Source organism: Salminus brasiliensis, chromosome 17 (genome assembly GCF_030463535.1).
Source record: "Salminus brasiliensis chromosome 17, fSalBra1.hap2, whole genome shotgun sequence".
NCBI lineage: Eukaryota > Metazoa > Chordata > Actinopteri > Characiformes > Bryconidae > Salminus > Salminus brasiliensis.
In genome coordinates this window covers 29178097-29203985 of record NC_132894.1, presented here as the reverse complement: position 1 = coordinate 29203985, position 25889 = coordinate 29178097, and the positions used below count along the sequence as shown (strand labels likewise).

Below are 25889 nucleotides of genomic sequence, written 5' to 3'. Positions count from 1 at the left end.
CATTTCCATTTGCTTTCACTTTGTTATAATGCCACTGACAGCTGACTGGAATATTTAGAAGTGAGAATTTCACTACTGGACTTGTTGCACAGGTGGCATCCCATCACAGAACCTGGCTAAAATTCAGAGCTCCTGAGAGCGATCCATTCTTTCACAAATGTTTGTAGAAGCAGTCTGCATGCCGAGGTGCTAACGGTCACTTTAAGATTGGGTACAGTACACATGTGCACGGTGAGAGCCAGAGCGAATAATGGAGAGTGTAGAGGGTTCTCCAGCTGGTGTTGTCTGGGAAGTTGTGATGAGCGAAGTCTAGGTGCTCTCATTGCTTATTAAAACTGACTCTGAAACCCCTGCATGACGTGTTCCCTGCGTGTCTCTTCATGGAACCAAGTATTCCCCTCTCCACGAGAGAACCCACCTAACACCATACTTCCATTCGTTATAAGTGGAATTTTAAAAATGTATACAAAGTTATAGGGTGCAGTCACATCAACATGGACCAGAATCTCTAGAGAGATCTTATGGAATCCATATACAATACTATCCTATACAGCGTTAGCCTAGTATAGCGGTTAATGGTCAAAGATAAATTATTAATATCATTATCTCATTACAATATAATTTTATCGTTCTGTAACATCGTGTTCGCAAATTAGAGGTTCTAAACTTCCGCATTCCAGATATCATCATAATCAAATAACCTAAACACTCCAAAAGACTCCTTATACTGCTTATTCATATTAGTGTTCTTTGGAAAGACACTTACTGTACACACTGTAGTTATAGCATGACGGAAATAACTTCCAGAAATCATGAGAGCCATTTAAAAAGAACTGTTCTCAACAGTGAAATCTCTCTCTACCAGCAAAGAATGCAGTGGGAGGCAAGGCCTCACAGGCTCAGAATTCCATGGGTGAACACCTCTGCGGAGGTAGCGATGGGAAACATCTCAATCATCAAACAAGCACTGTACAGAGGCAAGATAAGCATGGGAGAACCAGCTACCATCCAAATAGCTCACATAGCACATGGTCTGACATCAACTATACATCTGTCAGCACAGGCATAGCCTACATTCCAGCCTGTGACAGTGGTACAAAGGTGGGAGACCTGCATCTGGCTGACAGATCATGATGGGTTTATGCAAGTTTGTTAAGTTCGTTACCGAACATAGCCTCTGACTGAAGAATACGCCATGCTGATGTGGACTGATCTGATTGGTTGACCTGAAAAAAATAAAAAATAAAATAAATAAATAAATAAATGTAAATAAATAAAAAAATTAAATAAAAAAATAAATAAATTTTAATCAATAAATAGATAAATAGTCTCAAACAGTGCTACAAAGGGTTTGTCGAGTGATGCCATACAAAAAGCACTTTGGTATTAGAGATGTGTAAGTGTGAAGGAATTGGTGAAGAGCCTTTCCATCAAGTGAAAGGTTCTTCACACTCACAGACCACCATTACAAACATGGTTCTGGAAGCAAAAGTGGTTCTTCTATGGTGTCGCCCACCACTTGGGCAGTGGTGAATCAGCAGTTAGAGCACTAGGCTATTGATGAGAGCTTGTGGTTCGGCAAGCTGCCACTGTTGGGTCCTTGAGCAAGGTTCCCTGAGAAAGGCCCTTAACCCTCTGCTCCCCAGGGTGCCGCTCCAGGTACATGTGCTCACTACATCACTGTGTGCGTGTGTGTGTTCAGTGCATGGATGGGTTAAAGGCGGAGACCAAATTCCATCTGTGTAGAACACAAATGGTGAATGTGGCCGTCTGTCTTTGTCAAAGAACCCTTTGTAGCGCCTTTATTTTTAGGGGTGAATTTGATGGATAGCCTGTTTCTATTTTTGGCAAAGCAAGTCACACTGCTATGGTTCTCTCTAGGGGTGTAAGATAATAAGCAATACATCAAAGCATCCCGATATCAGGTTTTGCAATATCGTCCGACAGCATCGCAATACACTGATCAGCCATAACATTAGCACCACTGACCAGTGAAGTGAAAAACCTTGATTATCTTCATCCACAGTTGATATATTAGCCAGCAAGTGAACGGTCACTTTTTGACGGTAAAACATTGAACCGGCTACAGGGTCACAGTCACCTAAGGCTCGCTGATCATCCATGGAGGACCCACCTCACAACTAACAGCACTTACAGGATCTGCTGCTAACGTCTTGGTGCCAGGTATCACAGGACGCCTTCAGAGGTCTTGTGGAATCAATGTCTCCAATGGTCAGACCTGTTGTGGCAGCATACAGAAAGCCTACTCAACATTAGGCAGGTTGTGTTAAGGTCATTGGCCGATGGGTGCGTAAATTGCAACATATTGAACCGTAAGCGCTGTATCATGATACATATCGCATCGCCAGGTTCTGACCAACTCCGACACCTTTCATGGACACCTGGTAAAGGTATCTGCACTAAATATTTCTGCTTTGTTGCTTGAAGCTGGTAGACAGAGCTTCACTGGGTATAAGGGAAGTGTTTTAACTCCAAACACAAACAAAAGTGAAAATGTTTCTATAATAATACTGAAAAAATGGTTCTTTAACAGTAGTAGAACCTTTTTGGTGCTATCTAGAATCTAGAACCTTTTAGCAAGGCTTTAGCTTCCAAATTGCCATTACGGTTCTAAAGTAGCGCTTGGCAATATGACCACAAATTAAAACCAGGATTAATTGAACATAAACCGGTTTAATAAATATTATATAAGCTGCTTGATTCTGGAGTATCTGTGTTCGCCTCCAGACTGGATGGGGCATCATGTGTCATGTGACTACACTTTTTTTTTCTTTTTTTCTCAAACAGTACAAGATCACACACAGGAAGGGAAACTTAACATAATACATAGATCATTAAGAATTAGTAATAATAATAATTTTAAAAAGGGTTACATTGGAGGTTCTAAATACATAGTAAGTTTTGATTAATTAATTAGCCATTAAAAGATTAATTATTTTTTATATATAGTTTAAAGAACAACTGGATTGGCTTTATAGGTGCAAACACAGCTTCACCACTACAACTTCTTTGACTACTTTAACTGAGAGGTCATAAGAGACATACGTATTCATCACAGTGATGGAAGACCAAGCCACAGTGATCTGTTTGTGGTTGAAAGCCAATGCATGTCAAATCAGGAGGGAAAGCAAACAGCCCAGTGTGCGCGTGTGTGTGTGTGTGTGTGTGTGTGTGTGTGTGTGTGTGTGTGTTGTTGGGGGGGAGGGGATGGGGGTTGGTTGTTGTTTGTGTACAAAGGGGGAAAGTGGGAATTACTTTACATGCGCATTGAGTTTGTTGTTGGGGGGGGACTTTGATATGTGCCCCTCAGGACGTCAGTCTGTCAGCCACAGACTGTTTTGGGTAAACATTGCCCATGTGAGAGGGTGTGTTTGTTTGTTTAGCTCTCCAAGCCAACTGTAATGAAAGAGTGAGAGAGAGAGAGACTGTTTAGACACTGACTGTTTTCTGTATCAATGCATGTTTCACATGTAAATATCACGCCGACAACAGAGTATGAAGACAGTATGGCATGGGGTGGCGTCGCGTTGATTTGAGCACCTCACAACCTCGGGCTGTCAAACCACAGATTGTTGGGTCAACGTGGCCCATGCGAGAGGGTGTGTTTGTGTGTTTAGCTCAACTATAATCACAAAGAGCGAGAGACTGTTTGCATGATAGTCATCACATCAATATTAAACAATTCTTTTTAATACTTTATTTAAGTAGTACTAATAGTAGTAGTAGTAACCGTAATGAATATTACTAATAATTTGAATTATAATATACAGTCATGTGTATATTATAATGAAAACCATCGTCATGAAATATTTGGACATTTAACATTTTGAAATGTTAGGTAAGAAAAATGTTATGTGCTGGTCGGAAACCTTGCCATGCCTAAAGGCCAAAATGTTTAAGATGGAGTGTAAAATAATAGCAAAGATTAATAAATGTATTTGTTATATATTTTGCATTCACAACATGCTTTTCCCTTTTTGAATTTTGTTTGCGTGCATATATATATATATATATATACATACATACATATACATATACATATATATATATATATATATATATATATATATATATATATATATATATATATATATATATATTCTTGGTAAAACACTTTACAGAACTACCGTCCCCCACAAGGAGCTACACTCTACTACAGCTAGTGGGTAATTGTCTGCCATCATCAAGTTGACTTTTCTATTTTATTTTTGCAGTAACAGAGTTAGCCAGCATGCTACTGACCAAGAAGCCAAGCCGAGGTTATCCAGAGCGACTTACATAAGTGTTTCACTGATTACTCAGAAAATACCCTTAGCTAGTTTGTTTTGGCTAGAATCCAAAATATACGTCCAAGCTCCAAGATACTACTAAATACAGAAGTCAGTATGGAGACCATAATACTCCACACTACAAGATCTCTCGGAAGAGGTGGGTCTTCAGTTTGGGTTTAAAGACCGCTAGCGACTTTGCCGTTCGGACACCCAGGGAAAGTTCATTCCACCACGTCGGTGCCAGGTTTTCCATGGATCTTAAAGGATGGAGGGTCGAGCTGAGCCGTACTTGAAGCTGGAAGGACTCTTGGTACAGATCATCTTTTGACCATTGCCATCACACAGCGATCCAACCATGGCAGTTGTACATCGTTTTAGCTGTGGCTGGCGTGCAGCACTGCAGTCAGTGTGTTGTTACTGTTTATAGTTGACCAGGTGACCAGGCTTCCAGTCCAGCCCCAGTCACGCCGATTTCATGAGGTTATGCAAATTGTAAATGTCTAGCATAAGCATGGCCTTCGAATGTGGTGAAATGGTGAAAAAGATCAAATGGAACTAGCCTTGGCCCGAATGTACAATGAGCGTACCATTACGATTACCAATAAAGCTGCATTCCAGCAGTCAGTACCGAAGTCAAGTACAGAGAATTTAGCATTTTAAAATCTCTGGGATAAAAACGAAACACACACATTGACCCACTGTTACAGTAATGAAATTTTAGTTGAGCTGTGGAACAATCTGTATCTTCGTTTGAGATCAACACAGATGTAACCATTACAGTTTCCAGTGATGCCTTTTATAACAGCAGAGAATATTCCCATCAATACACTTCTTACCAAAAAAAAAAATTATTCACATTCAATACATTCAGTCAGAGTGACCAAACACACGCTAAGGGCACCTCTGTAAAAATGCAATAACACTCCTTGTCCCTTTTAAATTTAGTGAATGAGCCAAAACTATATAAAATGGAATGGGATTTTTAAAACCAGGGGCCAGCTGTTCAACAATGATGATCTGATTTTGGCTCTCAGCTAAGCTAAAGTTGTCCTAATTTCCTTTTTTTCACCTTGGTGTCTGCCGCAGTAAGGAACTTCCTTTTCGAAAACTACCCTAAACATTCATTTGTGACTATTTCTGAACAAAATGAGGAGCTTTATTCCATCATCTGATAATAGCCAATAAAACCAGGTTGAAATTACTACTAATCCTAACTCTCCATTCCACCTTAAACAGTAAATAGTGCAGCAGCAACATTGTGTACATTTCCACAGCAGAATGTAACTGCTGCATCATTTAAGGTGGATATTTAGCGTTGCTTCGGCTGCCAACTTTGGCAGCGTCGCCACACTTATCAGATCAAATGAAGCTCTTTGTTTTTTTCACAGAAATAAATGATTTCCGGTTAGGGTAGTTAGAGTTCCTCACTGTGGCAGGCGGCAGCTGAAATCATGACAGTTTATGGCATTTACAGGATGCCACAAAACCAAGGATCGACAGTGTACCTGGCTTAAAGCAGATCCTTGATCCATTAAAAAAATAATAATGATAAAAAAATCCTGAGTCACTGGATTGGATCCTACAAATGACACATTGCACAACAGACATGATGTTCATGACCTAAACAAGTTTCTGGGATAACTTGTGGGGGCCTTACTGAATGTACGGTCAGAATGTAAAAACTTAACCTTTCTGCAAAACGTTACAATGCAGGGCCTACTCTGCTCATTACACTTTAAACTATGGTCCCAGATACCAAGCCAAATTGAAGTGGTCAAATAAATTCTATTCTAAAAGCATTAAAATAAAAAAATTAAATTAAATTTAAAAAAAAAAAAAAAAAAAAAAAAACAACAACAACAACAACAAAAAAAACAGGGTTTTGGGCTGAAAAAAAACAAACAAACAAAAAAAAAACCGCTGGCATGGTATTAGCATCTCTCCTGATTTCAGTCCACTGTGTTCAGCATAAAATGACTTTCTTAAAAATCCAGCAGCATATGGCACCATCTTTCAGATCCACACCATTTAAAAGCATCAAGAAAAAAAAAAGCCTCTCAGAAAGAAACACTCAACAGTAGTCTCTGACCCATCATGGGTCCAAATGCCATACTTCCCAGCACACCACGGAGGACCATGAAGGCTAGCAGAAATGTAAACGTGCATCCATGAGCAAGACGTGGTGGAGAGCAGGTGTGTATTTGGCACACGAGGTTGTGGCATGTGGGGTGGGCTCAGGGTCACCGGGTGAGGTGGAGATGGGGGTGATGCTGAAGTTGAACCAGTAACTCCTCCTGAGTTGGCTCTTGGATGTGCTCTCTGAGGAGATAGTGGGAGGTGGAAGAATATAAAAGTTTGATAAAGCAGTGGATGGACTAGGGTTGGGATAGCTAAAACTGCAAGACATTACAGGGTCTTGTGGAATTCCAGGTGTGCTGGAATGGGGAATACAGTATTTTAAGCATATATTTACTGATTGACTTTAATAGAATTGCAGTAAATGATGAGAAATTAGGGGTTAGTACTGAAAAGCAGTCCAATAATACAGGAGTTGGAGGGTGAAGCTATACAGAACGCAGCCAGAAAATGACAAAATCAATGACTTTCATTTGTGAAAGCAAGCAAGAGCAGTAATGACCAGAATGCCGGTGAGAGTACATGCAAGAAAACTTCAACTCACTGATGCCTTGAGTTATGAAGGTACAAAATGATTTGAAAGATGGCATTTGGGCATGTATTTTTGGATAAATTGGTCTGGATGCGAAGCACATATAAACCTATACCTAAACATTTAGCTGACCTAACCACCACCACCATGTAAGCTAAGTATTTCCACACTAATACTGTCATTTTACCTCACTGTTATTTTCCCAGACTCTTTAATCTCAAGAGATGACCAAAGGCCTGAATCTCATTATTTCACCATAATACCTTTCAAAATTCACATCTTTAAAATCACATTGTACCTCAAGCTATTTAACTGAGCGCGAGAATTCTGGCCTAGCCATTCACAGATCAGGGACCAAGAACCAAAGCAGCATCATGCATAGCAGGTTTTTGAAATGCCTTTAGTTGATATTAGTCATCATGTGAAAGCACACTTGCAAATATACCCCAAAGCAGCACATTCGCAAATCCTTAAAGAAGGAAATCCTTGTCCCCGAGTCGCAAAACTGCAACAGACACAATCACAACGCAAGCAAACTGCTATCGGCAAAGCAGAGTTCAAACCCGTAGGAACCTACCTGAACATCCGCTGCACTGTGGTCTCATAGCGCATCCTCTCCACATCTGACACACTTAGTGCGTGACTCTTGTCCCATTTGTAGGTGAAGTTCTGAAACAAACAACCAAGCCCTTTATTTTAGTACTGTTCTCAGGATTAAGTCTCTAATCTCTAAGAAAATGGACTAACTGAACAAGAAACATGGCATTGCCAGTCAGACCAATATCAATACAATATCACACTTTATTAACAATAAATAAACCAGAAATAATTATAGAAGTATATTGTATTAAAATATATAAAAATGCTGTGACCAAAAATGTATATAAAGTGTCAATTAGTCCTTGTTTTTTATGGCAATTACTGTAAAAAGGAGAATTAACAATATGCATCAGAAAAACTGTACAACAACTGATCAATAGGGACATGTTTATTATTATTAATTATTATTATTATTATTATTATTACCATAACTCATAAATAAGCTTAAAGGCAGAGCAGGCAATGTGTCATATTTCTGGCCTTGAAATACTCTTTATATCCTAATAGCATTAAGTAAATCAAAAGCTCTGAGGACATAAAGACCGTAGTTTTCCAACTGTGGCCACAGGACTGCAAAAAAACAAAAAACAAACAAAAACAAACAAACAAACAAACAAAAAACACAATTTCTTTGTTCCGAATGAAACGATTGGACAGCACACCTGCCTTACAACCCTGCCTGTATGCACCTGCTCTATGTACTCATAAGCGCCTGTACAGAGTCCGCTACACAGACCTTACGAACACTGTTCGGAGCTACCAATTGGGCTTCGGCCCAAAAGAAATTGAATTAATGATGAGGTCCATATTTTTTATTTTTTATTTTTTTTTACACTTGACATTAAACTTCGGGAGGTGTTCGCTTCCCCTGCTAGGCTGGCATTTTATAGTCGGTTGTGCTAATTTAGAGTCATGTTTGAGTCTCGTCTGAACGGAGAGATTTTCTGAAACGCTGCTGCAGACGGAGAGGAAAATCTGTTGTTTTAAAATATAGGAGTATTGTTGTATGGTCTAACTTCATGGAGCCTTCACCTCTCCATTTATCTCCAACGTTTTCTCTGTGAATCGTAAAGCCGTGCATGTTTGTGTGTTTTGGGAGTGGCTTTGTAGAGGGCTGGATGTAGAGGGTGGATTTTTTTTCAAAACTTTCCCCAACAGAATCACCTACTCCGGCTTTAATAGTCTGGAAACAACTGACACGTTTTTTTTTTTTTATTATTATTATTAATAATAAATAAATAAATAAATGCAACAGTGTTGCTTTGGTGTACCTCAGAAACAGAAAAGTGTTAATAGAATATTTTTGTTACAAGTGAATGATCATCTTACCTCCAAAATGAGCGCCACAAACAGGTTAACCCACATGACTGAAGAAGTGAGCCACCATGAGACGAAATACACTTTTGACCATCTAAAACAAACAGAGTTGGACTCTACTTTACAGGTATGCAAAGACAAAATATGAGGCAGAAAGGACTGCAAATGCCGGAGCTGCTGCCTTACTCAGTGGTGTATCTAGTGTAAGCATCCATGAAGACCTGCCAGTTATTCACCACCATGACGTCATAAAGCAGGACTAGAGAGGACTGCAGAAAACAAGAAAAACAGGGACATTAAAAATGCTGCGTATTCTTACTCTGCGTTTCCTCACTACATCAATTCATTCGCTTGGATTCTCACAGAGAGTAATAATGCAATAATTACAGCAAAGTCATCAAAGTTGTTTGGCCAGTACTCCAGCTGTTCATAGGAGCCACACTCCATGGTGAAGTTGGATGTGCTGTTCTCAGTACTTGAATTGGCAGCCATGCTACAACGGAATATACAGGATTATAAAACATATAAACGTCCAGAACTCAGAAAAGAACTGGAAATACAACATTACAATACATGTCCAAATGTTTGCTGACAGACTCTTTAATAGACTCTTTAACAGACTTTTTAATAGTCTTTAATAATCAGATTTCAGAAGAAACATGAATGACGATTTGCCCCAGAGCAACATAAAGCTGTGATGGGGCTCCAATAACGACCTCTGGGACAAGGTAGAGTGGGATCTGTGATCCAGAACAAATCCTCCAACATAAAAACCTGACTTTACTAATGCTCTTGTGGTTGAAGGCAATCAAGCGGCACCTAGAATACAGCCTACCAGAAAAGAGGAGGTTGTTCTTGCACAAAACCAGGCAAACTATCAACCTTAAACACTGGATATGAAGGTGTCTACATACTTTTAGCAGCATCTAAAGGATTGGATGGGTTATAGCAAAAACATCTTATCTAATATGACTCTTATTATGTAGAACTACACTGCACCTTAGGCTTCTTGGAGGACGAATAGCTCCATGGAATAGCCAGATACCAATGACCGCATACACATAGTACACCACCTGTGTTAAAGAACAAAAGGGGAGTCAAATGAGTGAAGATTTAGTCCGGTCCCTGTTGAAACTTCTGAGAGAACACTCACCACCAGAATGCCAGCAAAGGCCCGTAGGTTTTTCACAAGGTCCACAAGAGTGCTGGCCACCAGAGCCATCAACTACAATCAGGGTAAATAAAGAATTTAAAAGTATTATGATTATTATTAGTAGTAAAAGTATTATGGGTTATGCATCTTACCATTTTATTTGATGTATTATTGACTGGAAGAAAAAAAGAATCTATAAAATACGTAGGCATGCATACAGTACATCATAAAAATGATAGTCTAAATGTAATAAATATATATATATACATTTTTATAAGCACAAGACCCAGGTATTGACTTATTATTTATTAAAGAAAATGTTGATTTGAGTAGATTAATATTCTTATAGAACTGCCAAACCCCACTTCAGTCTTAATCCACATGATGGCGCCAACTCATTGCAGCGAGCCCCAGGAATTGGAAACAGCGAAATAACGCAGTGTATTACACACTCATTCCAAATGTGGGAATGGAACACAAAAAAAAAAATTCCACTGTAATATTCCAATAAGAGTCACCAGACAAGACTACTATTACATTCATGCCATTTTAAACTGTTTTAGACTAAAGAATTTGTTGACCATGACAGGCCTGGTCTGAATGCTGTTTGTCTCCCTGGCAAAGTAAATATTAAATTAAATATTGACATATATAATGACAACTTCAGAATTCTGTTGTACTTCAATAAAGAGATAAAAGAAACTTTTGGATAAAAGAAAATACTTCAAACTTTGCACTCAAATCAATCACAATATACTGTAATATGTCCGACTGTAAACCTTAGCTTTTCACGCTTCAAAATATTACAAAATCATATATAGTGAATTATTTGAAATAGATAGATAGAGAATAGTCAGCTGCACTCTGTACATGCAGGTTGCAATTTTAACCACAAGATGGTGACAAAACCCCTGCACATCCTAAAAGCTCCTCACCCTTTCCAATACAAACCTAAAAATCAAAGCTGTGTCTGAAACGGTGCCCTGTTCACTACATAGTGAAGTACACTGGGGTTCCGTCATTTACTAATAGTGTCCCAAAAAAATGGTGCCGAATTTTCAGTGCACTGCCACAATCCAGGTTGTGTGTTTGCTAACCAGGCCCATCAAGGCCCCTAACTAGTGTGTATGGGTGTGTTCACTGCACAGACAGGTAAAAGGCGGAGGAGAAATCCTACCCGTATCAGACACAAATGGTGAATATGGGCATCTTTGTCTACTGTACAAACAATGCAATACCCATAATTCACTGCACTTGGTTTGGTTTGAAGATTTGCACACTGAATCTCTTATTACCATGAAAATACAATTCTGTTCCCTATAACAGAGCTCTATGCAGTGATCTGGATTGTCACATGTAGAGGATAGGGTGCATAGGGTACAGTTTCTGACACAGCTCAAGGAATTCATTTAAGGGCTGAGTCGCTGACCTTAATTTCTGGAATGATCCTAAGGAAACGAAAGACAATCAGCATGTTGGCCAATCGCACCATCTCCCATAGGGACATCACGCCCCGCTGAGTTGGGGTCCTGAGAACAACAGTAGCTAGTTTTAGGTTGAACAGATTTTATCCACCTGCACCACAAATCCTTTGCTAATTCTACCAGTGATATTGGCCTTTGCAAGAATGCAGTCACAAAAAATGATATCACTACCTATTTTGCAATAGGTAATAATTTAATTAACAACACTAGCACAGTAATGCCATAGCTACAGCATACAGTTTACACACACACACTGCAAATTAAAAGAAGATAATTTTTACTCACGGTGTTTGATAGGGAATTTTGTATGTGGCGATAATTGCGATCTGGAGAACCTAGTTAGTTTTAACAGGAAAATAAGGTTTATGGGAATCCTGTTTCAGCAGGACTTACTGCTGCAGAAGTCTTCTTATTAATCCTTAATGACAAAAAATCATTCTGAAAAGAAAGTCAGTCCTACCAGCAGGAGGGCCGTAAAGACTCCATCAAAGATGTTGTTTTTGTAAGAGAGGTAACCTCTCCAACCAAAGGCGATCAGCTTGAGTACCATCTCTATTAGGTAGTAGAAGATGAAAGCACAATTGATGACCTAAACAAAAAGATAAACTTTTACATCCAAACATTTTGCATACACCCAGCTGAGCAACACAACCCCCTCATTTGCATGAAATCATTTATACAGCCAGTTACCTCCATGTAGTAGTCATCCCTCTGAGACACAGTCTTCTCTGAATCCAAAACCAAGACAGTCTGCAAGACATAACCCAGGAATGTTAACATTTACATTTATTTATACTGTATAAGAGTTTGTACCTCATTGTAAATCATTGTAAATTGCACTATTTTAGTCACCAGTTTAGTTTACTATTACTATTACTTTCTGTTTTTATGTACAATATTGTTTCATTTTTCTCTTGCAAAGTTTGAAACCTTCAACAAGAGAAATGCTTTGTGCACTAGTTTTATTTAGAATAAGTTTGATTCTGAGGACATTCTAAATCTGTGGAAGCTTCTATTCAAATTATGTAATTTACTAATTTACCACTAGGTGCCACTATAACTAACTAGACCTGATTATCTGCATTTACTCATTGGGTCTGGCTTTTTTTCAGCATTAAGACAGCATCTCTATAGAGAGAAAAGTTTGAACGCACCTGGTGTGTTGTGTACTGATCATCTTAAAAACAATTATCCAAATGCTAGGGTGGCCAACAACAAGAGGACACTTGGGACACATGGATAGATAGGATGTTGTGTGTTAACATTTAAGTTAGGCCTACCCAGCCACACACCATCTTAACTACAATAGAGACCCATGTGTCCCCAGTGTCCTCTTTTCTGAAAACGGATGGACGGACGGACACACATATATATGATATATATAAAAAAAATAATTCTACTCACACAGATGCAGATAACATTGGCCAGGGCTACCACATTTCCCACCACAGTGAGGTAGTAATGGCTGCAGGCGTTTTGGATCCACTGGAGAAGCGGTGAACTGTACTCTGGATTTGGCGGGTGCTAATGGGCAAAAAGAGGGCAGAACATTTTTAAATAGGACTAAAAATGGCAAGCAGGTACAGATCCTAATTTAAATCTGTTATTTCAGCTTTGCATTGCACAATTTATTACAGTGTGAATGTGTGCCACTTCAGCTTTCATTTGTTACAAGATTTTATGGTATTTAATCCCTTCTCGCCCCCTCATATATACAAACCAATATTTTCTGCTGATATCAGCCGGACACAACACTTATCAACATTGATATGCCTCGACTCACTACACCACCCACCGAAGCGCTTATCTGTACGCTGTATATAGTCACTAACTAATGGGTTTGTGTGCTTATTGCTGTATTATTAAGGTCAAGGATCAATTTCATGTTAACAGTTAAGAAATGCTATATTGTTCAGCCCTTTCCTAGATTTATAGTTTCCTAATTACACTCAGACTGCAGGTTCAGCACACTAAAAGCAGTGGACTTGGGAATAATGCAACATCCTAAATTTCCATAGTGGGCTCTAAATATGTTCATAGAAGCAGAACAATGTTCAAAGGGGAAATCCTCACCTCTTTAATACGATCCTTGTCAAGTTCATCAAACAGCCTCTGGAAAGCTTCACCGTCGACAAAACCAACAGAGAACTGCTGAACAGCCTGAGGGGACAAGCCAACAAGATGCACCGATGATCATTCCAGCTCACCTCTGTTGAGCCCAGGTACAGGTAAACTTTTTGATTATGAAAGCTGGATCTGTGGGCCCACCTTAATGACAGCTTGTCTATAGTAAGACTTCATCTGAACTCTGTTCATGACTTCCAGCACAGTGTCCACCCGCACTTTCCCTCTAAGCAGAGACCAAAGAACAAGATGTACACATTATTTTGGTGAATGAGTGCACTAATGAGCAGGTGTCGCATGCTGTTCATCTAAAGAAATTCATATTTTGCATTTACTTACAATCAAAGTAAAATAAAATAAAAAAAGAAAAAAAAGAAAAAAGAAATAAATAAATCTGCCACCTCTTCTTCACAGACTGCACTTTTAAAAATCCCAGAATTGTTAGGTAGTAGTTTGCATCATTAGTTACAGTAATAGTACTTCCATCATTCATTATATTCAATCAAACGCTTTGCTTCAACATCACATCAAGGTATGTTTCAAGCTATGCCTGTAGGGCCACACAATATAGTTTCAGCATCACCATCAAATCCTCACAGCAAAGCTCCAAAATGCAAGTAGAAAGCCTTCCCTGGGATATTACTTTAGGATATTTTTATACTATTTGATACTTATGAACAGATGGATAAGCAGGTGTCCCAATACTTTTGTCCATTTAGGGTGTTTCCAGATGTTGAAGCAAATTGTATTCTTTTTCGCCCTGAGATTAGCTGTGCATGAAATATTTAACAGCCTTATTATGAACCATGGTGAAGTAGTTGAGCTTGAGCTGGTGAGCATGTTGAATGTTCAAATGTAGAGGACACACACAGGACTTACACATGGCCTTCAGTGTTACCGCTGTGGCCTTGCAGCTGGCAGCACAGCACCTCAAATGCAGCTCTAATACCCAAACGCCTCCTTATTACAGATGTCTTCACCGACATCTAAAGAAAAAGAGACAAAGCAGTGGGTAACCCAAGAACGACACTAAGTGAAAACCACTTGAACACAGCCAGTCTCTCACCAGTAGATATCCCCTAAACTGGTTGTATATAATAGCTGTGAGTAAATTCATCAAGATGTAGGTTCCTGGCAAAAACAAATAAACAAGAGACATTAGTACTTGGTTTTCTTCAGAACATTCAACATGAGCAATAAGAACTGAAATGAGGACATGCTATTAATAATAAAGTCTACAAAACTTACCACACACGCTGAAGAGTATAAAAAATATAGCATAGCCCCGGTTCAAAGAGTACGCTGGGACCATCACTGTTGAAAGAGGAAAAAACATCAGTAGGGAATCAGAATATTTGAATGATCAAAAATGCAAAAATAAATAAATAAATAAATAAAAAAAATAGTCAATTATAATATTCATTACATGCAAATGACCTTTTCTAACATTACTCACTTTACTAACAATTATATTTAAGTATCATGTCCGGCACTGGACAGCAAATGAGAAAAAAATACTGCTGGCTAGCGCTGCCAGAAAGCGTAGTTAGACTGTACAATTTGAGCCTGGTTACAGGATACATGTTACAGTAATATGCAGAATGATTTGGTTAGCATAAACAATAAAAAAAAAGCTTATAAATTACTACCATAGTAGCACATGCTATGGTTTTGCTTATGGAAACTAAACAGAACATTAATAGTGAAAAGGTATAAACTAAAAAAGGAAGTAAATCGGTGGTGCATTTTGGCTGTTCCAACTTACTCAAACTCACAAACCTCAAAACCAAAACCTACCACACATGAATCAAGAGGTTATATTATTTTTGCAGCATTGCCCACTGTTCAACCAGCGGCCTGAACCAGTAAATGGCCTACTGCTCATTGCAGTGTTACGATACTGTTTAGAATACAAGGACACATGCACCAAATGTGCCAACATGTCCCAGAGGCACTTCTGTTCATTCCATTCCCAACACATAGCTGAGCTGAGCAGGAAAGATGACTACACAAAACTTCCCACAGATGACTTCCCACTTTTTTATAGTTATGATTAAAACACTGAGCCACACTTGCCACAGCTCTGACTAGTCAGACATGACAATGATGATATTTTCTGTGGCACTACATATGCTCCATTTTATACATGAAATATATATTTATACATATTTAATATATATATTAACCTAAACTAAACAAAATGTCTTTCAAACCTTACCATCTGGATTATTAGCTGTTGTGAGCAGCACAAGCAGAGAGGATAAGGCTTGGGGCAGATTTCTGAAGTAAGTCTGCCATTCTCCATTCTTCTCTGGATTCTGGATTCAATCAAAACAGAATACTTTGAGTGTCAAAAGGCAAAAGACAATGAGACTGTTGTTCATTCTTATCAATTTGTAATGCAAGATAATCTGGCCTTGGCATTCACAACTGTAGCAACATTTTAATCATTACACAGACGATCCATCCCAAGTGTGTCTGCCCTAGAAGGAAAGACTGTTGGCATCGTTGAATAATTAAAGTTCAGTACATGGAAGTGACACCATGAACCTCAAACACTGCTGTCCCTTCTTTAAAGAACAAATCGTATGTGAAAACGGCACAAGCGGCCGCAAGGCTGGCCAGATAAAGAATGAACGGCTGACCTGAAGCTAAAAGCTAACACTAGACTGACTGGGGAAAGGGAGAATGTCTGACCGGTGGGCTAAAAGCTAATGCTAGGTCAGCCAGAGAAAGGGAAAATAGCAGACCAAAGGCTGCATCTGTACATATGCTTGGAGCAGCTAAGAGGCTAAACGGTAACACAGCCTGGACGACAAGAGGACTGATTCACCGGACAGCAACAGGTTTGTAGGTGTTCTTGTTACAGTTCTGAGCTATGCTATGCTGCTCTTGCGTGCAGTCTCAGCGACGTAGACAAGGACAATAAAAACAGTAAAATTGCATGTAGGCTTTTTTTCTCGTTACCAGGCTGAAAAGACTCAGATGTTTTGCCTTAAACATGGCACGTGTGGACATGTCAGATCCAATCTTTTCAAATCAGATTTGAGTCACTTTCATTTGTGGTACTAGATCAGACACATATACAGCAAAACATAAATGAACTGTCAGAACGGTCGGATTTCATGCGTCTTTTGGCCTGTACGCGTGCCATGTGCTTAATGCTGTTTGTAAAAGGAGGCACCGTGCATAGGCGTATCGATATGTGAACGCGTCCCATTTGAGGGACAGATTCTTTCACATTACAGGTACTGGTCCGGTACTGGTCACTTTTCTGAACGTAAACAGTCAACATCTCAGCAAAAAAATCTGAATTGATTAATGAGGCTTGTAATATGAACATAGCCATACATACTACTTATACATCAAATAATTTAAATACTCAGTGAATGCATTCTAGGGCACCTTTATGTCTGTGTGAGAAAGCAGAAGGCATGGCTAAGTAAGTTGTGATCGCTCTCTACCTCTGATCTGGGGAAGATCAGCATTCCAATCATGGTGAATAAGCACAGGTGTAGCGCCAGGAGCAGGATCACACTGTGAAGAGAAAGGAAAAGCAACAAAGATGTTATCTGTGTTCAAGTGTACACTTCAGAAATCCAGGTTTACATGGAATGCTTCATTTTTCATCTGTAAGAACTAGGAGTTAGCGCTTCCTGTGAGGCAATGCAATCACCTTGCTATCTCTGGAAGAGTCCTCTTGATGCATTTTAGAGTTTTCTTCATTAAAGAGGAATTTTGCAAGAGGAAAAAGGGCCGTATCAACCTTCTTACTCGTATGGTCTATAAGGGAATACAAGAAAAGGCACATTAACCAGCAGAACAAGATAGGCAGGATGTTCTGAATCTCAAACAACTATTATAGTGCAGTTTTCCATGAAGACAAAATTTGTCATTTCTGAAACTTGTATGCATGTAAAACAATAAAAGTGCAGAAAAAAACAACAAAATTCAAGATAATTCAGCTCAAACTATACACACGGTGTAAAACATGACCTACATTTTGTGGAAGATCAAATGGAAGAGGTTTGAAACTCACCTCATCGCACAGCATAGAAACAGAGATCGCCCAATCAATGACTGATGCTGCTATCACAATCACATAGCCAATCAGCCACTTATTTGCACGGAATTCCTCCCATCCAATCAGATAACTCTGTGGGTTTTTGTGGGGGTCATCCAAAACATACGACATATTACACACAAAGCACACAACTATGCACAGATTATTTACAAGCACATTCAATCATTTCACAAGCGTACCTTGACAGCAACATCTGTGATGAAGATGAAGAGGCAGACCATCTCTATGGTCTCTGTTAGCCCACACGGGGGTTCCCACGATGCAGGCCTGAAGCGAGGGTCTGATGTGTAAGTGACTGAGGAGGGTTTCTCCACAAAGGCCAGAGCCAGGATGACCGTAATGGTAAAACCGAGACCCCTGCATCACAAATGCAGATAACACACAAAACATTTCATTATAAATTCACAGTGACCACTAAAACGCCTCCTAGGCATTAGGGGTGAAGAAAATAGATATATTGAAGTTTTGCAATATTATGTTTTTTTGTTTTTTTTTAACTGTATCAATTCTCAAAAACACAATTGTTTTTGAATTAATAGTTTATATGTAAAGATTGGTGGCAGACAGTGGTTCATTTAGTGCACTGTTTAAACCCCAACCACTAGATGGCAGTGTTGTACTCAGTCTACAGATCCCACCATTCTGATTGTAGAAAAATGTTCCTTTTACTCAGATCTTATTCCTCTTATTCAATCATTCATATTTCATTTGAATGCATTTATGTTTTTATAATAATATAATTATTTATAATTATAATAATTATAATAATGTTAAAATAATAAATAATACGATGCAGCAATATATCGCCTTGTGAACAGTAACACAATATATTACAATACATTGAATCGTAACAGCTGTATTTCAGTACTTATCACATCTCCAGGTTTTGCCTAAACAGCCCTAACTGGCATCAGAAGTTGACAGAATTTTAAAAGATGGGATCTCCAGAAGAGCAAATGGAGACATCTGAAGTTAACACACTGCAGGAGAACACCCTGCATTTCTCATCTTTCCTTCCTGCTTACCACTGACATATCCTGGAGTAGTACCATCTGTACAACTGTAGGGATCCAGAATCAACCTTGTGATTGATGGAACGATACTGTAAAGAAAAACAAGCATTCAACAAATCACACAAAAACTAAAGAGCAAAAGCAAACCATGTCAATAAAAAATTTAAAATAATTAATTTACCTGAATGGCGTCCTCAATGAATACAACCGCTTGCTGGATATAGAGGTCTCCATCACCTGATCAGACGAGATAAAAAAAAATAAATAAATAAAATAAAAAAAAATAAAAATAAATAAAAAAAAAAAAACACATATGAATAAACAGAAGAGTTACATTCTGTAATTGTTCAACATGTGCTTTTCTTTTCTTTCTTTGATAAGGTCATTATGTTGAGGTTTCTTTTAAGCATTTAATTTTTAGGTATTAGACTATGCAGCAATATGCATATATAGGTACAGATTTCTAAAAAAAAAAAAAGAAAAATAAAACAAACTTAATTAGAAAAATAAAACTTTTATAACAGCCTACAGCATTTCAACACAAGGACACCATAGAGATCTGGTGTTTGTGTTGAATTTCACAGAGCACATGGAAAGACACCTATTTTAGTGCTTTATTGTATAACCTTATCATACCACACAGAGTCACAGGGTTCATGCAGGAGGTGGTAAAGGTAATAACATTGTGTTAAACTATATTGTACTGAGAACTACTACACTCACGGGTCAGAACATGCACCATTAAAACCTAATGTCCGGTTGTTTTGGTTGAAGATGTGAATCACTAGGACAGTTGTAGACAGTTCACTTCCTGGTCAGGATAAGAAGCATATTATAAAGCCACACAGTTGTCTAAGAAAACCGACTTCTGATAATTGTTGGCGTTACATTTCCTCACCTACATAAAAATATCCATATCAACTCAAAAACATTTACATCAGGTCCATGGTTTGGTCATTTACGTTCATAAAAAGTGGGACGTTAGAATCAGCATCTTCTTTTAAAAAAAAAAAAACGGACAGACAGACAAACAGACAGACCAGCTCCTATTGAACATGTGAAGGTCAGGTTTGCTTTGTTTAATCATGAACGATTTCTAGGAATGCTGTATTTTTGGTTAAATATTAGAACAATTAGGCTGGTCAAAACTATTTTCTTTAAACTCTATATTCTTTTAACGACAAATATTTTGATTTAAAGACCATTTTATCATGCTGATATAATTATAGCATAAAAACAAAAATGCAATTGCACCCTTTTAAAGAGCAATGAGCTTTTAATTGAGAATCTTCAGATATTGGAACTGAAAAATATCAAAATATATAAATACTAATATTGACCTACATAAGACATAAATAAAGCAAAACCACTGCTTTTAACCAAATTCTCATTCACATTGGCAAAAGCACTCTCCTTGCTTAGTTTTCACAAAGGGCAACATTGAGGTCAGCAAAAAAAAAATATTGAGGTTATGTTTACATATTGTACGATAAGTCGATAACTTTGTAATTATCATGACAGACCCGAGAACAATACCACTCTAATAATTACCACACTAACTTATTAAATACCACTCTTAAGGAATACGTTTTACAGACATTTTTTTCAGAACATTTTGCATAACACCATTTTCTCATATCCGAATGCTTTGCATCCGCAAGCATCCGTTCCACTAAAATCAACAATACAGTTCTCAATTAACACTTATCGATTCCCACAAACTCTGCAAACCACCCCCGACCAATTATCACAGGCTTTACTGAAATCAACTGTGTATACACACATACACACCCATAGAGACAAACCAGTGACTAAGTTGATTAAGGGTAAATTATTCAAACCCTCCTTTTTAACAGCAGAGCAGCCTGGATCAGCTAAAAGCAAGGCATTGTAATGCTTTATGTAGACTGACTCTGCAGACTGAACCCTCAATTTCATTCTTTTTTTTCCCCCTTTAACTTATTGTGGCATGGTTGAATAAATGAGAGTTCAGCACATGGAAGTGACACCCATGAACCTCAGTGTCCTCCCTTCATTCAAATGAGGACTCAGGCAAAGGAAAAAAGGGCTGTAAAACAAGCCGTAAAACAGGCCAATTCCAAAATCCCATAACTGTCTCGACTCGTTACAAACACCACCGTCCTAGACCTATTCCAAGACGGCAGTGTGGTAACACGCAGCAGCCACTTACTAAGAACACAATCTATCTGTTCTTGTTCGACTAACTTTACGAAGACGATTGCGCCCACGACTGCTAATGTACCAGCGGTTCAAATAACCACCAGACTAGATGTAAAAACAAAAACAAAAAATCAACAACAACAAAAAACGGCTTCGGGTAGCTGCGTGAACTAGGCCCAAGATATGCCTGATGCCAATAGCCAGGGAAAGGCTAACTCTAATAGGAGGTCATTCAACTAGGCGGCTAACTGCACACCGTGCCCGCAGGATAGCAGCACTATTCAGTAAGAACAAAAAACAAAAATAATCACATTATGTTCAGGTTAAAATGCTAAAAAACTAAGTTAAGACAATGTCAACACCGTGGTTAGACCTGTGACTAGGTGATATTGTGTAAGCCATCGCAGTGCCACGATGTACACCAGCCAATCAGAGCAGAGCTCAGCAAATTATTATTTATGAGAAGGAAAAAATGCTCCTTTAACTCCAGGGCCAAAACATAGGGTTGTAAATGAACAGTCAGCTGCTATACAGACGTTCTACAGTGCCTTTAAGAGTAGTGTCACATCTCCATTTCTAATTTTACATCCCGCAAGACATGATGACACTGAGGCAAGTTCATGTGGACTGATATTTATCCAGCTTCATCCACATATTACACTGCAGCATCAGCTGTAGCTTAACTATAGGCCTCACCATTCTAAGACATCATGAATATTTCCAGGAAATCTGAGTAATTTTCTTCATGACTGGAAAACTAGTCTCTATATTTTCAGGTTTTTTCCAGAACCTGTGGGAATCCTGATTTAACTGTGCTGACGAGCTCATCTTATTTCAGTCTACAGCTTATCAGTTCATACTTCACATCACTGCAGAGACAATGAGCGCAGTCTTTCCACTGTAATGGAAAAATCAATGAGCCTCTGTGTATTTCATAGCTGTTTTGGGTTCCATCAAGGCATCTCTGATGAGTTTAGGTTTGAACATTGACTTTTGTCACCCTAAACGTTGCTTCTTTTGAGTAACTCTGAATCTGATCATGCTTTGGAACCACTTTTTACGGTTTCGCCTGTGAAAGCGCAACTGAAACCAAATCAGCATCATCCTGTCCCACACAAAAGAAGATCAAAAGATCCGAACTCTGCATTTAACAAGACTTGAGGCCTGATCAGACCCGAGCTTACGGTAAACAGTCACTCTTTCGGCCAACATTGCTGCCGAACTGCATTCTGACTTCAAACTCATAGTGAATTACCTGTGGAGCAAGCATATCTCCGCCTAGAAGAACACAAAGGCTCATCTGTCTGCCGGGACAGAGTCAAAATTCGCAAGATGCAGCACAGAAGTCTCACTGCTGCCGACACGAGAATCATAGCGGCTGTTTCTCCATTACCACAGATCACCTGAAACTCGAGGGTAGAGGATAGAGGAGGCAAATAATGCACTCAGGTTCTGTTCAGTTCACCTCACCTTACCAGAGACATCTCAAAAGTTCTGACCACTTTGAATAAACTTGGGCCCAGACTTTGCCCTCCCATCTCACTGTATGACGCACAGTTTGAGATGCATACAGAACGCATTAGTGCTGACCAAACAAGACACTTCCACATAGGAATAGGCGTCTTTCCAAGCACGTCTGTGCTTGTAGCGTTACTTTCTGTTCCCAACTAAACATAGTGCTGCTGTGGACCATCATTTAAGGATTCCAAATCCAACAAGGGCTCTTCAGGCAAAGGTGACCAAGGTCACATTAGTCTAAGCAGTCATAGCATGAAGCAATACGTAGATGGCAGCATGCATATAACCAGTATATTTACTTTTTTTTTTATCAAAGCTCAATTTGACTGTTTTTAAGCTTCATTTCCATTTATAATAATGAACATTATTTATTAAAATTTTAACATTAAAATTAACATTTCCAAAATTTAATAGAGGAATATTTTTATATAGCTATGTTCAACACAAGGTAATGGGAATACCTGGTTCTTGCAGGTTGTAGGTATTAGCTAGCTACGAGGACGCCTTTCTCTAAAAACTAAAAAGGTAAGATTTCTCTTAGAGGCGAACTTTGGTCAGATTTTGTACAACTGGAAGTTTTAATCATAAAAAAACGACAAAATGTGTCAACGTTTGCACAGTTTGGCAAAGTCTGGACAGGTTTCTGCTCACTTCTTATTCGAACTTTCCGGTCCACCTTAAATGGTGCAGTAGGTACATTAGGGCGCCTTGCCATTTAAGGTGGACCGGAAAATTCGGCTTGGTAAAAAGTTCAACCACAGTTTTCTGAAACACACCGTGAGAAATTCCAGCTGAAGGCCGTCCTCCACATAAACAACACCACCGTGTGTACTGAATACTACCCCGCAGCCCTTAGTTAGTTAGTTAGTTAGTGCTGCGTTAATAACTTGGCTAATTAGTGAACTTACTCTCTCGCTCAGTGCCGGAATACGAGGGTGGTCGTGTCCCTGCAGACTCCGCGTCTGAATGACTGCTGTGTCGGGACCCATAGTCTACGGACCCCCGGTTTAAACTTCCAGTCAGCAGTGGTTCGGACTCCATGCAGACTTTGCTTGAGACTTCGGCGAGCTAACAGCGGTTACTCCCGGTCATGTACCGTAACGTAACTATACGTTACCGTAACCGTAACTGTCAGTTAGCTAGATACGAGTTCTCGGAAAAACTGAGAGGCTCCTCACCACAGGACTCGAGGCGTTTTACCACTAGCTAGCTACCTGGCTGAGAGAGAGGACTCCCAAATCCAACTTTCTGCTCAGGGCAAAAACAAGAGGGCAGTTTTTAGGCTACTCCGCCCATGTTCCCGTCTCACGTGTCACGTTTTCGCCTGCTTATGGCTGTGTGCTCTTGTGCTCCTCGGTGCTGAGAGCGTTAGGAAATCTGGCCCCCATCTGAAGTTCTTATAAACGCCTCGTGACTGGATGTCATTAAGCGCGTCATACGGTGTCAACATCAGACAGCGCTGATGTCCTCTCCCTGTGCTGATGTCCTCTCCCTGTGCTGATGTATACTCCCTGTGCTGATGTCCTCTCCCTGTGCTGATGTCCTCTCCCTGTGCTGATGTCCACTCCCTGTGCTGATGTCCTCTCCCTGTGCTGATGTCCACTCCCTGTGCTGATGTATACTCCCTGTGCTGATGTCCTCTCCCTGTGCTGATGTCCACTCCCTGTGTTGATGTCCTCTCCCTGTGCTGATGTCCACTCCCTGTGCTGATGTCCTCTCCCTGTGCTGATGTCCACTCCCTGTGCTGATGTCCTCTCCCTGTGCTGATGTATACTCCCTGTGCTGATGTCCTCTCCCTGTGCTGATGTATACTCCCTGTGCTGATGTATACTCCCTGTGCTGATGTATACTCCCTGTGCTGATGTCCTCTCCCTGTGCTGATGTATACTCCCTGTGCTGATGTATACTCCCTGTGCTGATGTCCACTCCCTGTGCTGATGTCCTCTCCCTTTGCTGTCCTCTCCCTGTGCTGATGTATACTCCCTGTGCTGATGTCCACTCCCTGTGCTGATGTCCTCTCCCTGTGTTGATGTATACTCCCTGTGCTGATGTCCACTCCCTGTGTTGATGTCCTCTCCCTGTGCTGATGTATACTCCCTGTGCTGATGTCCACTCCCTGTGCTGATGTCCACTCCCTGTGTTGATGTCCTCTCCCTGTGCTGATGTCCACTCCCTGTGTTGATGTCCTCTCCCTGTGCTGATGTCCACTCCCTGTGTTGATGTCCACTCCCTGTGCTGATGTCCACTCCCTGTGTTGATGTCCTCTCCCTGTGCTGATGTCCACTCCCTGTGTTCATGTCCACTCCATGCAGTTAGTTTTTCTGGTCCAAATTTGCCTCACAAATGTGGATTAATGTTCTCTTTAAGGTGGAATAAGTTAATAAGTAGTTCATGTGTTTTATGGGAACACCTTTCTGACCCCATTCATTGGTTTCTGATTTGTACTGTAGGGGACAATATGACAATATTTTATTGAATACTAATATATGATACATTTTGTACATTTAGGATATAATAATAATAATAATAATAATATGAGTAAACTACACAATATTTTTTATTATTAATATTACAATTCACACACACCCATAAATAAATACATCAATAAATAATAACATGAACAAATTAATTGGATGTGCAAATGTAAGTTTGAGAGATTATTTGGATAGCAGGTTGAAAAACTGGTGCTATTAAATGTCACAAATGTTTTTTTTTTTGTAACCATATCGCCCACCCCAGTAGTTACACTTATGCTAATACGTGTTTGGAATATTTTATTCATTTTTAATTTTGTCTTCAGAATATTTTATTTAAAAAAAACAAATTTTCAATATTTAAAATTTTCAGCAGGGTCAATCGCTATAGACCTCTCAACTTCATGTGGCCTTCAGATTAGCTCAAGAGCAGTGCATAGAGTTTCCATGGCCTAGCAGCTGCATCCGAGCCTTACATCACCAAGCGCAATGCAAAGTGTTGGATACAGTAGTGTAAAGCACACCGCCACTGGACTCTAGAGCAGTGGAGATGTGTTCTCTGGAGTGACCGGTACTTGTCTGGCTGTATTGTGCCAAGTGTAACGTTTGGTGGAGGGGGGATTATGGTGTGGGGTTGTTTTTCAGGAGTTGGGTTCGGCCCCTTAGTTTCAGTGAAAGGAACTCGTAATGCTTCAGCATGGGCATGTATGGCCGCCAATGAAACTGTGTCATCACTGTTTAGTGAGGATATGACTGCTGACTGAAGTAGCAAGATGGATTCACTCAGAAACTGCAAAAAAATGATAGGATGGCACTTCAGCTGTCACTTAATTAAGCAAAAAAAAGTTTTGACATTTGTTTGGTTACCTTTTATACATCTCTTCATTTAAAAGCACACCCATTGCTGTCCCCACAGCTTGCTTAGCCTCCACAGAAGAGCATTGAGCCAAGAGCCAAAAGGGAATACTCTGGAGCTGCTAC

General features: G+C 39.5%; 1 protein-coding gene across 1 annotated transcript; it reads right to left on the bottom strand.

The window, feature by feature from the left end:
• Positions 1-4924: 4924 nt before the first annotated feature.
• tpcn2 (two pore segment channel 2) lies at positions 4925-23748 on the bottom strand. The gene is made up of 25 exons (XM_072660870.1): positions 23343-23748; positions 18917-18972; positions 18748-18824; positions 17902-18079; positions 17678-17794; positions 17315-17421; positions 17103-17175; positions 15857-15956; positions 14887-14952; positions 14705-14769; positions 14518-14624; positions 13783-13864; positions 13588-13674; positions 12919-13038; positions 12205-12264; positions 11975-12103; positions 11800-11849; positions 11460-11559; positions 10031-10102; positions 9877-9950; positions 9265-9370; positions 9064-9146; positions 8890-8971; positions 7538-7629; positions 4925-6611 (listed from the first exon to the last, which is right to left on the bottom strand). The coding sequence occupies exons 1-25, from the start codon at positions 23473-23475 to the stop codon at positions 6533-6535; spliced, it is 2295 nt and encodes a 764-aa protein (XP_072516971.1). The 5' UTR covers positions 23476-23748; the 3' UTR covers positions 4925-6532.
• Between the last annotated feature and the right edge of the window lie 2141 nt (positions 23749-25889).

What these genes read in the sequence shown, in the direction of transcription:
- tpcn2 (XM_072660870.1), bottom strand. Translation starts at nt 23,475, where the DNA reads ATGGAGTCCGAACCACTGCTGACTGGAAGTTTAAACCGGGGGTCCGTA. An exon ending in TACTCCAGGATATGTCAGTG is followed by an intron (nt 18,080 to 18,747) that starts GTAAGCAGGAAG and finishes TTTGTGATGCAG; the next exon opens with GGGTCTCGGTTTTACCATTA. An exon ending in GGGATGACTACTACATGGAG is followed by an intron (nt 12,104 to 12,204) that starts GTAACTGGCTGT and finishes CTTTTTGTTTAG; the next exon opens with GTCATCAATTGTGCTTTCAT.